The following is a 13114-nucleotide window of genomic DNA, read 5'->3' as shown; positions in this document are numbered from 1 at the left end:
GCTCTATAGGAGTCCACAACTCAATCCAAAGCTGGAATAGGTGCAATAGCTGGAATAGCTGGAACAGCTAGAATAGGTGCAGATTCTGGAAAATGTAAAATGTTTTCTGTACGAGTTATTGTGTGTACCTGCTCTATAGGAGTCCACAACTCAATCCAAAGCTGGAATAGGTGCAATAGCTGGAATAGCTGGAACAGCTAGAATAGGTGCAGATTCTGGAAAATGTAAAATGTTTTCTGTACGAGTTATTGTGTGTACCTGCTCTATAGGAGTCCACAACTCAATCCAAAGCTGGAATAGGTGCAATAGCTGGAATAGCTGGAACAGCTGGAATAGGTGCAGATTCTGGAAAATGTAAAATGTTTTCTGAACGAGTTATTGTGTGTACCTGCTCTATAGGAGTCCACAACTCAATCCAAAGCTGGAATAGGTGCAATAGCTGGAATAGCTGGAACAGCTAGAATAGGTGCAGATTCTGGAAAATGTAAAATGTTTTCTGTACGAGTTATTGTGTGTACCTGCTCTATAGGAGTCCACAACTCAATCCAAAGCTGGAATAGGTGCAATAGCTGGAATAGCTGGAACAGCTGGAATAGGTGCAGATTCTGGAAAATGTAAAACGTTTTCTGTGCGGGTTATTGTGTGTACCTGCTCTATAGGAGTCCACAACTCAATACATAGCTGCAATAGCTGGAACAGCTGGAACAGCTGGAATAGGTGCAGATTCTGGAAAATGTAAAATGTTTTCTGTACGAGTTATTGTGTGTACCTGCTCTATAGGAGTCCACAACTCAATCCAAAGCTGGAATAGGTGCAATAGCTGGAATAGCTGGAACAGCTAGAATAGGTGCAGATTCTGGAAAATGTAAAACGTTTTCTGTGCGGGTTATTGTGTGTACCTGCTCTATAGGAGTCCACAACTCAATCCAAAGCTGGAATAGGTGCAATAGCTGGAATAGCTGGAACAGCTGGAATAGGTGCAGATTCTGGAAAATGTAAAATGTTTTCTGAACGAGTTATTGTGTGTACCTGCTCTATAGGAGTCCACAACTCAATACATAGCTGGAATAGCTGGAACAGCTGGAACAGCTGGAATAGGTGCAGATTCTGGAAAATGTAAAACGTTTTCTGTGCGGGTTATTGTGTGTACCTGCTCTATAGGAGTCCACAACTCAATCCAAAGCTGGAATAGGTGCAATAGCTGGAATAGCTGGAACAGCTGGAATAGGCGCAGATTCTGGAAAATGTAAAATGTTTTCTGAACGAGTTATTGTGTGTACCTGCTCTATAGGAGTCCACAACTCAATCCAAAGCTGGAATAGGTGCAATAGCTGGAATAGCTGGAACAGTTGGAATAGGCGCAGATTCTGGAAAATGTAAAACGTTTTCTGTGCGGGTTATTGTGTGTACCTGCTCTATAGGAGTCCACAACTCAATACAAAGCAATTTCATTAAAATGCCTGAAATTATATTTAGGAAGAAAATAAAAATGAAACTATGGATTGACAAACAACCATTCACACTCACATTCATACCTATGGACAATTTGGAGTCGCTAATTAACCTAGCATGTTTTTTTTGGAATGTGGGAGGAAACCGGAGTACCCGGAGAAAACCCACGGGGAGAACATGCAAACTCCACACAGAGATGGCCGAGGGTGGAATCAAACCCTAGCTGTGAGGTCTGCGTGCTAACCACTCGACCGCCGTGCCGCCCTAGCCTTTACTTAGCAAAAATAAAAAATACTTCATGACGGACAAGCGTTCGTCTTGCTATGTTGTGTTCTTCCTGCGTCCACTGACGTGTTGATGCTAAGGTCACGTGTGTTTGTCACATGACAACCCAGAAAGGGCCTTTTCTGTTACGAAGCTCTATTTTAAGAATAGAAGAACCGCTGAATGATAATTCCCACTCGTACAATTTAACCTTAAAACACACATTCACCAATTCCACCATCACATACATGTATACGTACATATCACATACATGTACACGTAGTACATGTGTATCACATCCACCCACTGATGGACACGGAGACCCCAGCTGGTTCAAGGAGACTTTGGGGGGGAAGGGACTGAGGGGGCGGTCATGGGAGGAGTTTGGAAGAACAAGAGGGTGGGTGGGGGGTGGGGTCCGGCAGCTGCTGTGTACGGTTACCATGGAAACCTTTGTTAAATACTATGAAAGTGGGTGGAGATTCCCTCAGGGACGGGCCAGCATCCTTTCAAAATGAATATTTTAGAGGTTGTACTTTTGATGGATTGCAGTTTTGTTTGACGAACCTCCAATTTTTAATGGTGCATACTCGGAGGGTACATTTTATAACAAATAAAATATATTATAAATATGATGTATGACTGATTGAGAGACTGTCTTTACAGTATATGAACGAATTGTGGTATGGCTCAACAACGCCCCCCAGTGTTCAAAACTATATCATCATGTCTAATGTTTCTTATCTTTGTTAATAACTTGGCATTGCGTTTATGATGTGACATAAGTGACGGCCAAAGAAGCCAAAGCGTGTACAGGCATTAGATTTAATTTGAAGAGAGTTCAATTATACAATATATATAAAAAAAAAATCACACATAAGCAATGTGGACATTTATGTGGACGTTTCAATGTCCGAGCCAACAAGCCGGGAGCGTTCCCAATGCAGAGTACAAAAGATCACGATGTAATATGTACAACACAAATACACGACAAGCATTCTCAGAGAGATAATTAAAAAAAAGATACGTATTTATACAGCCAAAATAGACAAAAAACAACCAATAAAAAGGAGTCCAGTGGCTGTTGGTGGGAACTGGATAATTGACTGACATTTCATACTACAGACACAGCAGTTGTTTGTTCAACCTGTATGCAGTCTTTTCCAATCAATATTAATTTGATGATGTGTTTACATTCAAGGCAGCACAAGACAAAAAAAAACAAGTCTGGAAACATATCATAAAGGCTTGAAAATAAATGAATGTATTTGATAAAAGGAGATAAAAATTGATTTAAAAACAAGTTATAAGCTCGCTTTGGATATGCTTAAAAACATAACTTTTGATCTGCACGCATGCAGACAAACGATGCCCGCAAAAATATAATGATCATTTCAAGAGAAAAAAAAACATCTTTACAGTTGACATATTGGCGAGGGTGAGGCTTTGGGAATGACGTACCGTATCGGGTCCACGTTGCCACATTACACACAAGTAGAGACAAAACCTAGAATACCGACAGAAAGCAAATATATTACACTGTTATATCACTTAGTAACGTCCACACGTAATGGAACAATCCCGGTCCAAAAGGATTAGAAATGATTACAGTTTGTATGATCGCTTATAATTCACCACTTCATATTGAGGTGCTTCATCTTTAATGCTTAGCGAATAATGAATAGCAAAGACGTATACTGTATACGGAGATGAAATGATATTTGTATATCGCAGATGGAAAAATCCGCCGTGTGAATAGTGGCGTCATATAACAAGTCGCCTGAACTGCATGATCCGTTTCATGGGGATGGCCTGGTTCGAAATTAAACAGACATGATTGTTTCTTTTTGGATTGTTGGATTGATCCAATTTCATGTAGTTGGTATAAATAAAAATGTCTCTTTGCAAGGAGCATTGACAGGCAGAACAATAGAAGGTATCCCGTATAATTATCCCGTGTATCCATCTGTTGCCATTTATATATCGCTCTGTGAAATACATGCCTTGGCTCAATAACGGTTTTAAAATTGGAATCTTATGGAAAATGAGTTCCTGTTGTCGTAAATCTATTTATTTCCAGCACGCTGCGGAGAAATAATATTCATTTCTCAACCGCTTTTTACACCACTTGGCACCTCAATAAGATACGGGATACTCGGATCCCACGCTAATTTTGGCTTTTTGTGACCACGGCTGTGACGCCTCAACAACGCCCTCCTGACACCAACCGGTCTCGTACGGAATATCTACATCAACTCAGATCATGGCTTGAAATAAATACATCACACTGTACCTCATCCATTCTTTCTCTTTGACGAAAATTCCAAGAAATCAAAGCAGGTCAGCCTCACCAGTCATCGTCTAATCTCGTTTTGCTCTTCCTTTCCTCTTTCGCCTGCCGGTGTTTTCCTGGGGTTTGTCGTCTTTGCCCCCCGCCGCCGTTGCGCCATTGGCGGCCTTGCTGAGTCCATTGATGGCCCCGTTGGAGACGGCTTTGCTAGCTTTGGACGAAGAGGCGTCACGTCTGGGCTGCTGGCGGCGGTAGGTCTGGTAGTAGAAGTTGCCGAAGAGGATGATGAAGGTGATGGCGTAGCAGATGAGGGAGTAGTGCATCCAGTGGGGAAAGTCGCAGTTGACGTAGAGGGACAAGGCCGTGTGGCCAATGGTCACATGGAACTGGATCTGAGAAACACACGCATATCAGATTACGCCACATCGTTGCAGCGCGTATCCTGATCTTTTACGCCGCACGGTACGTCATATTACGCACTAAAGTTCGGACGTTCATTTTGCTCTCCCTTAGTTTTCACATCGTTTCCTGTTTCTATGGTCTTATTTGGGTTTTCTGTTTCCGGCTGCTTTGTGTTTCTTATTAGCAAACATAGCAAAAGCTAACACTTTACAGTCATCGCTAACGTCATATTTACAATCTGAAGGTGAAACACGGAGCTAGCTGCCCTGTGGAGGACTTTGTAGTCTGATGAGGTGTCACTCATGCACCGATACCATTATTATCAGAAAATACCCATAAGAAAAAAAAAAATAATAATTTTTAAAAGAAAATACCCATACAAAAAAAAATAAGAAAATAAATACATAATGAATAAATAATTTAAAAAAAGAAAATACCCATAGAAATTTTTTTTACAAATAAATAATACAAAATAAATATTTTTTTAAAAAAGAAAATACTCATAGAAAAAATATAAAAAATTAAGTCATAAATAAATAATAAATAAATAAATAATAAAAAAAGAAAATACCCATATAAAATTAAGAAAATAAATAATAAATAAATAATTTTTAAAAAGAAAATAAAAATTAAAAAATAAAGAAAATGAATAAATAATGAATAAAATTTTTTTTTAAAAAGAAAATACCCATATTATACCCATATAATACCCATAAAATGTTAGCAAAGTGAAACTAAGTTACTCAGTCCATCACCCCCTGCAAACCTCACTTTTTCTTTAGCTTGCGATCACGCCAATGCACAACCAAAAAACACCATCCGGTCTCTGATTGATTTTACCATCTGGATGATGGTCAGGTACTTCTTCCACCACAGGTACTTTTGGATCTTCGGTCCGCAGGAAGCCAGGCCGTAGTAGAGGTACATTAAGACGTGGATGGCTGCATTCATGTGTGCACCAAAGAATGCTGGGAAAAAAAAGTTGATATTAGTTTGGTCCTGGTCTAGTTCTTAATGCTGAGCAATTTATGGAGTCACCAGAGCCCATTGTTGTTTTTATTATAGCGAAGTTATTAAATATGGCGGTGAGGGACACGAGGCACTCACACTGTCCTCCTGCCACCCATTTGATGCCGATCCACCAGAGCGTGAACATGGTGCAGTGGTGGTAGACATGCAGGAAAGTGACTTGGTTGAACTTCTTCCTCAGGATGAAGAAAACCGTGTCCAGATACTCGATGCCTTTGGAGATGAAATACCACCACAGGGCTCCTGCAACCTGAAGATGGGGTACATTGCAGATATTTGTCTTGAACACTTTGTCCTGGATGTAGTCCACTTTTAGCCAAAGTCAGCTGGGATAGGCTCCAGTCTAAGCTGTAGAAAATTGATAAATGGAACCCGGACTGAGGTTCCTGAGGTTCCATAGACTGCATCGCATACTTTACGTCATGTACTCGATGCGGATCACCTGAGACCGGCTGACCTTTCGGTGTCTGGGGTTTCAGGTGTGGAAATGACGTCATGGAGACAGACGACGTAAACAAGAAGGACATTGAAAACTGACACCCTTTGTGACCCCCTTTCCTCCTTGGTCCTTTCTTGGTAAGACACGGCGCTAGAGCCGACACTAATTAGGGCTGATCGTGTTGCTAAAACGTAGATCGTTTAAAACTACATCCGCCCAGCCACCCATTTTCTACCCCGGACAGGACATGGAAAGGCCCCACAAAGAGGTCCCAATGTATATCCTGGATGCCCTAAGGCAGACTTAATTGAACTTTTTAGAATTTTGCATCATTGCACTCACCCTGACTTCATTGGGGTCGTCCGAGTAGTCCACCGGTTGGCAGATGTAGCTGTACCTCGCTGCCCGAGCGGCCATAAACAGCTAAAAAAAAACAAGCATCGTCTTTGAATGAGTATCTGCTGGATGATTAAAGCAGGAAACATCAGACACAAAATGGCTCATCTAAACCCACAGGACACAACGCAGTGACGTTGATGCACGGAAAAAAGAGCACGACGTGACGCCTTTACCTCTTTGAAAATGAAGAAGTTGAGGAAGACCATGCTGAAGTTGTAGACGATGAGGGTTTTGCGGAGCTGGAAGGGCTCCCTGTTCTTCATGTATTTGGGCCCCAGCCAAAGGAACAGAAGGTAGGATGTACTGATGGCCAATGTGGGCAGGGGGTTGTTCATCAGGGGCCATTTCTCCACTCGTTTGTCTGTGGGACAGATGTTACCAATTACTGACTTGCATGAACACAGCTTTGGGGGTTATTGAATGGATGGGCCTTAAAGAGACACACGGACAACTACAACTAATACAACTCGGAATTCAAGTGTAATGGTAATGGTAATGGTAATGGTAATGGTAATGGTAATGGTAATGGTTTTATTTCATTTGAACATGCATCAGATTCCAATTGAGTGCATCCCATAATCAGTTCCCAGTTCCACATGTCCAAAAGGAGTAGGGAGAAGCAAAGCTTATTAAATCCTACCCCTCCATCTGGTACTTTTACAATCAGTAACTGTTACATTTGTTCACCTCCTGCTTTCCATAACACATTTTAAGGTTTTTTTTTTTTTATTTATTTTTTTTAAATGTACCACATACCGAAGTAGGAGGTGATATGGCCATCCAATGACATAATGGGTACCATAATAAGTGTCAATATAGTGATATATATATATAGCACATCATGACTGGTTCAAGTGTTGGCTTCTTCTTTGGCTTTTGGTTCATACCCAAAGCAGTAACAATCAATGGCTATGGCACACTATTTATTCATTCATTTGGTACACCCTGGACTGGTGGCCAGCCAATCACAGGGCACATATAGACAAACAACCATTCACACTCACATTCATTTGGAGTCACCAATTAACCTAGCATGTTTTTGGAATACCCGCTTTCATAAAGAGAACATGCAAACTCCACACAGACATGACCGAGGGTGGAATTGAACCCTAGTCTCCTAGGCGCTAACCACTTCACCCCCGTGCAGCCATTATGGCACACTATTTTGCACCAAAAAAGTAGAAAAAGCGTTGTTGTTACCTGCAATGGTTAAGGTCCACTTGTAGAACTCTATGGTGTCATTGATCAAGTGCGTAACGATCTCCATGTCTGATGACCTGAATGGAAGGAGACAGCTGAGTGACGACTGACCTGTCAATCAATCCGGCTATTAGATGGAGTCTTGAGCATCATCATCATCATCATCATCATTAGCTACATCTACCATGACTAAAGTGACTAAGGTGAGTACAACCCTCACGTTTCAGTGACCATTTGTATTTAGAGCTGTGAAACGTTTTAATCTTTAATCAGATTAATCACGGTTTTTAAATTCCATTAGCAACTATCTCTGAATGATGCCCATTCTAAATGTATTTATTGTATTTATTATTATTTATACAACTGTATTGTTGCACTTGGAGATCATTCATTTGATGTAAAGTGCATTATAAATTGAATGTATTATTATTGTTATTATTATTATTATTATTATTATTTACGTCACAGATAAACGCCAGCATTGGATTATATATACAATATATTTGTATATATTAACACCTCTGAATGAAGTGAATATTTATTACTAATATTTATTACTTTATTTTTATGAGAGGACTGAAATTTCATGTATGCTGTATGTCACGCATGTATAGCAATAAAGTTGACTTTGAATTTGAAAAAAATAATAATAATGATGATATGTCAGACAAGTCAAAATACATTAGCCTGTTTAATAGTAACAGCAATGCGGGGTTGCATTCAAAGACATCACGTAATTTAAGGTAAATCTGGTTGTTTTCAGTGTATTTTCCAGCATACTTACATATTACAAAGCCCTTTCTGTGGAGTGTTCCTGAATGCATCTCGCATACTTGCAATAGTACATCGCTACTGCTACACTGACTACTCTAAAGCGTATCCAAGTGTATCGTTGTATCGTCCCTTGGGAAGATTGCGTAACGTGAGCGTTGTAGTCACTTTTGTGAGCTATGTGCTATATTGTTAACATCTTAGGATAGTGGACTTAGGATCTTAGGATAGTGGACTGACGAAAAGCCACATAAGAGTCCGAGCCAGGCCACAGGCCGACCACTGTGTGCAAGCACTAAGGCTGGGATGCGCACAAAGGCAGGGAGCATCTGCCGGTACAGCGCATGTGTCAGCACATATTTGGGGGGGTGGGGGGGCAGAACACAAACCGCTATACCATTCTGCCATTGGTGATTATCTGGGGTGGGGTGGAGGGGTGCACCATCACCACTTAAGAACCCTGGCGTTGATTTAATGTCCCTAAAAAAACTGACATGGAGCCTCCACCATCAGCCTCCACTCTCCTCATCATCAGAGCCCTGCAGCATCCGCCATCCAATCCTCTTATATGGCCCCACTGCACCCCCCCAATTAATTATACAGCACATTTTTATGCTTTATAATCATAAAGGCGATGTGAGTCTTAGAGTTTGGACATTTCTGCGGCATGCACTTGGGCCTAGCTCGGACGGATAAACGATGCTATGAAGAGGTGATGTGGCTTCCTCCATTGTGGTCTCAAATGGCAATGGCCACCGTTACAACATGTACAGGCTTGCCCTGTGGAACACGCACTGACATAATAGCGACTCTAATCTCGCCATCTCAATAAGGATGCTCGTTACCTGGTGGTGTCGATGGGTTGTTGTTTTTTTGTTGTCCGTTTATGATGACATTCACAGCAAGGTCATACAGCGTTCCGCCTCCTGATTAATCGATTTGACTTTTTTTTTAATAGTTACTCGGCATCTGCGGCGAGTTAAACGACGGTGGCATGAATGTGTCGTCCTGCAGCCTCCCTCCACTGTTGGTCTTCCGAACAATTCTCCTCTTCAGCCTTCGCAACAGCGCAATCAAGCTACCATACACTGACCCTGTTATGCTTTCTTATCCGCATTTCAAAATAAAACATTAATTATTTTAGAAGTAAAACACATTTTATGATATACACTGTACTGTTTCATTGTTGGATTTTTGTTTTGGTTCATGGCGTGTCGTTCAACGAATTATTGTGGGCGTAGAAACAAAGAAACTCACCAAATTTCCGGTTTGCTGCTTTCTGTTATATGTAGCTTGATACGGCTGCTCTCGGCGCGTGAGGCTGGTGGAAGGATGCTTTGCGCATGCGCACAATAGAAGGCGGATGCAGTGGAAAGCGGTCCACTGGCATCGCCAAGTGACTGAGCTAACACCAGAAATGGAGCGGGGTTGCCTTCAAAATTAAAGTGACTCTCGACATCGTTTGTGGTTAATGATAAAACTTTGTAAGAACAGAGTTGTTTAGACTTTGATTCTAGTCGTGTCACACATTTGCTACGAGGCAGGTGTGGACGGATGGAGGGCTATTGTGAATAAAACATGATTGTGTTTTTCATGTAAAGTCATAACATTCATTTCAGTACGCTAACGGTAAGCATGGTGTTTTATTTTGAAAATCCTGACGTGAACCTGGCATTTTGTTGGACTGGCTTTACATTGATGGCGTTAAGACGACGCCGGCTTTAGTTCTTGTTTCCCTCCTCCACCACCACATCCTCCAGCATCGTTATTTTTTCTTGACGTCTGTTGCCATCGCCCGGGAAACAAGATGACATTCCCCGCTGTGAATTTCCACTTTTGACGCTCTCGGAAGAGCATCGTGATCACGGGACTGATGGTGGGGCTCCCAGGCCCAGCTCACTGATCACTGAGGCACCCACTCGGGGAAGACAAGGTCACGACTGCAGCTTGAAAATATGAAGATTTGGAGTACTGAGCATGCGTTCAGGTGAATCCATACAGAGCTACATGTGATGCTATCAGGCCTGTTGGTGATTGGAGTGGGCGGATCGATCCATATATCGATAGTATTGATATCTGTATAAGTTATCGTCACAGATGTGGTTTTTTTTGTTTTGTTGTTCATTGTTTGTAATGTTGTAAAACACCTGCATAATAATATTGGTGATAATGCTACATTAAATGTAAAAAAACAATGTTTTCGTACTTAATTTGCTGCTTTGTGTGAAGTTACCCATGGGAGACGGTGATCAAGGCCGCCATGAGGAAGTATCCCAACCCCATGAATCCACATGTGGTGGGCGTGGACGTGCTGGACCGCCGCATGGACACCGAAGGACGCCTGCACAGCCACCGACTCCTCAGCACCGAGTGGGGCCTGCCGGCGATCGTACGAGCGGTCAGTTGGTCACACCGTCAGCGTTCTGCAGGGTCAGAGGCAGTGCTGGAAAACACGCCGCAATACGCACGTCGTGATCCTCACCGTGTGCTACGCTCTTTTGCAGATCCTGGGAACCGCCCACACGCAGACGTACGTGAAGGAATACTCCATGGTGGACCCTGAGGAGAAAAAGATGGAGTTGTGCTCAACAAATGTAAGGCATTGGCGATCCATCTGGACGTGGATATGCAAAAGAGACGATTCGCTGAGTCTGAATGTTTGCTTTGCCTTGCAGATTACGCTCACCAACCTGATATCGGTGGATGAGAGGCTCCTCTACCGGCCACACCCTGACAACCCTGAAGTGTAAGTTCTTTCAGTTCTGTCCCGGTGACCTTTCACCTTTTATATGATCCTGTTCAAAGTGGCACCTCGCTGGAGTCAGCTGACTTTGGGCAAGAGTTCCTCGGTCACTGAGTCGGAACTAAACTAAACTAAAACTCATTTTTAATCTCTTTTGTGCACCTCAGCACCATCCTGACTCAGGAGGCCATCATTACAGTGAAGGGGGTCAGCTTGAGCAGCTACTTGGAGGGGATGATGGCGAGGAGAATGTCCGCTAACGCCAGAAAGGTAACATTTGTAGATGTTGTTATTACAGATGCTCAGTTTTAGCTTTCTTAGCTAGAGAGTCCAGCACTTCGTTACCGATACCGATATAGCTAATATCAGGTGAACACATTATGCTTCCTTTTCTTTTCACAAATAAACAGTTTGTGCAAAATGCAATATGCGATAAATGTTCTAGAAAAAGTGCCATATTTTACAAAATCTTTCAAAAATCACGACTAATAGTCAAGTTAAATAACACACTCTCTTCCTATCAGAACACAGTAGTCTTAACTCAATCAATACCAAAGACGTAGTTGGTGTGTTTTTGTGCTATGCTTGATAGATCAGTCAGAAAAGGCCAATACTGAAGGGGGTGCCTTTTGAAAAATATCTATGATTTCATTTATGGTGAATTCATTCACAAATAACAAATTTGGCAACGCTACCATTTAGAAAGCTGGTCATTTCTATATGGCACAAACATCTGTATAAGAACCACGGAAAGTGCAAAGTACTAATACAGTCAGTGAAATTATAAACTGGGCTTTTTTAGCATGTTATGCATGAAGTACTCAATAACCAGTACTTTTGCAAATTGCACATTTACAATCCAAAGGTGAAACTCGGAAGCAATTCCACACCAAGGACAAACTGCACTATACCAAGCTTTGTTGCTGTGTGTGTAACAAACGATACCGATATAACAGTTATCTATTTTTATGCCAGTATCGGCCAATCCATATCAGCCAGGCAAGCCCTACTCATGCACATTGCTCTGTAATCTGTAATCTGTAATCTGTAATCAATCCAATTTACTTGCATGCCATTTCCTTGCCTCTTCATAAATGTTCTGACTTTGGTTCAACCTTTACTATCCATGACTTTTCTCCTTGAACCCTTTCTCTCTCTCTCTTTGTGGATCTGTAGGGTTGGGATGCTATTGAGTGGATTATTGAGAACTCTGAAAGGGAAAACATGCCTCTCTGACATTTATTAACATCGGTAATCCTGAGCACCTTTTTCCTCCTTGATGAAAAGCATCATAAATAACATTAGTCTTCTTTTACATACTGTACCTCATTTTAACTCTTTTAAAACTTGCAGGGCTGAGAGTCCTAACGTGAGCAAAACCTCAGTCGGATACCTGTGGAAGTCGCAGTGGGCTTTCACCCCACACTGGCTCCTCTTTAGCCGTGGAGCACATCACGGAGACGAGATGGAGAGCAACTCGATGCTCAACTACTTCAACGATAAAAGGATTATGCGGAGAATAAAGTCAAAGATGAGGCTGTTCTTTGAATGGACTTGACAGGTTTGATGTTATCTATTTATACCTCCAGCTGAGAAATATACTTGATGGGGATGGCAAACACAGTGTGACATCGTTGGTGCTGTTCTGGTATCAAATACATTTCTACTTATTTAGCATGGTAACAGTAAGAAGAAATAGCGTAGGTAGCATGGTAGCTAGCTAGGGTTTATACGGTTCTCTGAATGGGAGCAACAATACACCAGCTCGTTGTGGACGTATCATGTCAGACGATCATACCTCAAACCTCGTGCTTTGCGATGGAGTTCACGAGGAACTGTGTTGTCATCACTGCAGCCTTTAGACATGCTTCCAAGTGTAGACTTAAACCCCAAACTAAAGAATTGGGGGGCACCATGTTGAATAAACAATGAGACAATATCAGCAGTGGACTATTTTCTGCTGAGTAGTATTTGTTTTGTGCCTCTGCAACAAATAAATACATTATGTGGCGGAACTTACATTGTTGGAGTTTCTTGTGGATCACGTAAAGTATTCTAGACCCGTCATTTATTTGCGTTTCTCCGTTTCTATTGATCAGAAATATTATTAGCTACAGTATGTTCT

General features: G+C 41.7%; 2 protein-coding genes across 4 annotated transcripts; one reads left to right on the top strand and one right to left on the bottom strand.

The window, feature by feature from the left end:
• Window positions 1-2522: 2522 nt before the first annotated feature.
• Window positions 2523-9358, bottom strand: elovl4a (ELOVL fatty acid elongase 4a). The gene is made up of 7 exons (XM_058053592.1): window positions 9092-9358; window positions 7476-7552; window positions 6449-6636; window positions 6219-6299; window positions 5516-5687; window positions 5249-5376; window positions 2523-4398 (listed from the first exon to the last, which is right to left on the bottom strand). The coding sequence occupies exons 2-7, from the start codon at window positions 7540-7542 to the stop codon at window positions 4078-4080; spliced, it is 957 nt and encodes a 318-aa protein (XP_057909575.1). The 5' UTR covers window positions 7543-7552; window positions 9092-9358; the 3' UTR covers window positions 2523-4077.
• Window positions 9359-9935: 577 nt separating this feature from the next.
• prelid3a (PRELI domain containing 3A) lies at window positions 9936-12996 on the top strand. Of its 3 annotated transcripts, none has more exons than XM_058053593.1 (7): window positions 9936-10233; window positions 10476-10644; window positions 10751-10840; window positions 10922-10992; window positions 11157-11259; window positions 12166-12240; window positions 12343-12996. In XM_058053593.1, exons 1-6 carry the CDS (start codon window positions 10202-10204, stop codon window positions 12223-12225), a joined length of 525 nt encoding a protein of 174 aa, XP_057909576.1. In that variant the 5' UTR covers window positions 9936-10201; the 3' UTR covers window positions 12226-12240; window positions 12343-12996. The 3 variants fall into 3 exon arrangements, with proteins under 3 accessions (XP_057909576.1, XP_057909577.1, XP_057909578.1); XM_058053594.1 differs by having other exon boundaries at window positions 10476-10676; XM_058053595.1 differs by lacking the exon at window positions 12166-12240.
• The last annotated feature ends 118 nt before the right edge of the window (window positions 12997-13114 follow it).

The sequence above is a fragment of the Doryrhamphus excisus genome, chromosome 17 (assembly GCF_030265055.1).
Source record: "Doryrhamphus excisus isolate RoL2022-K1 chromosome 17, RoL_Dexc_1.0, whole genome shotgun sequence".
Taxonomy (NCBI): Eukaryota; Metazoa; Chordata; class Actinopteri; order Syngnathiformes; family Syngnathidae; genus Doryrhamphus; species Doryrhamphus excisus.
The sequence above is the reverse complement of the archived record's forward strand: the minus strand, read 5'-3'. Positions and strand labels throughout refer to the sequence as shown.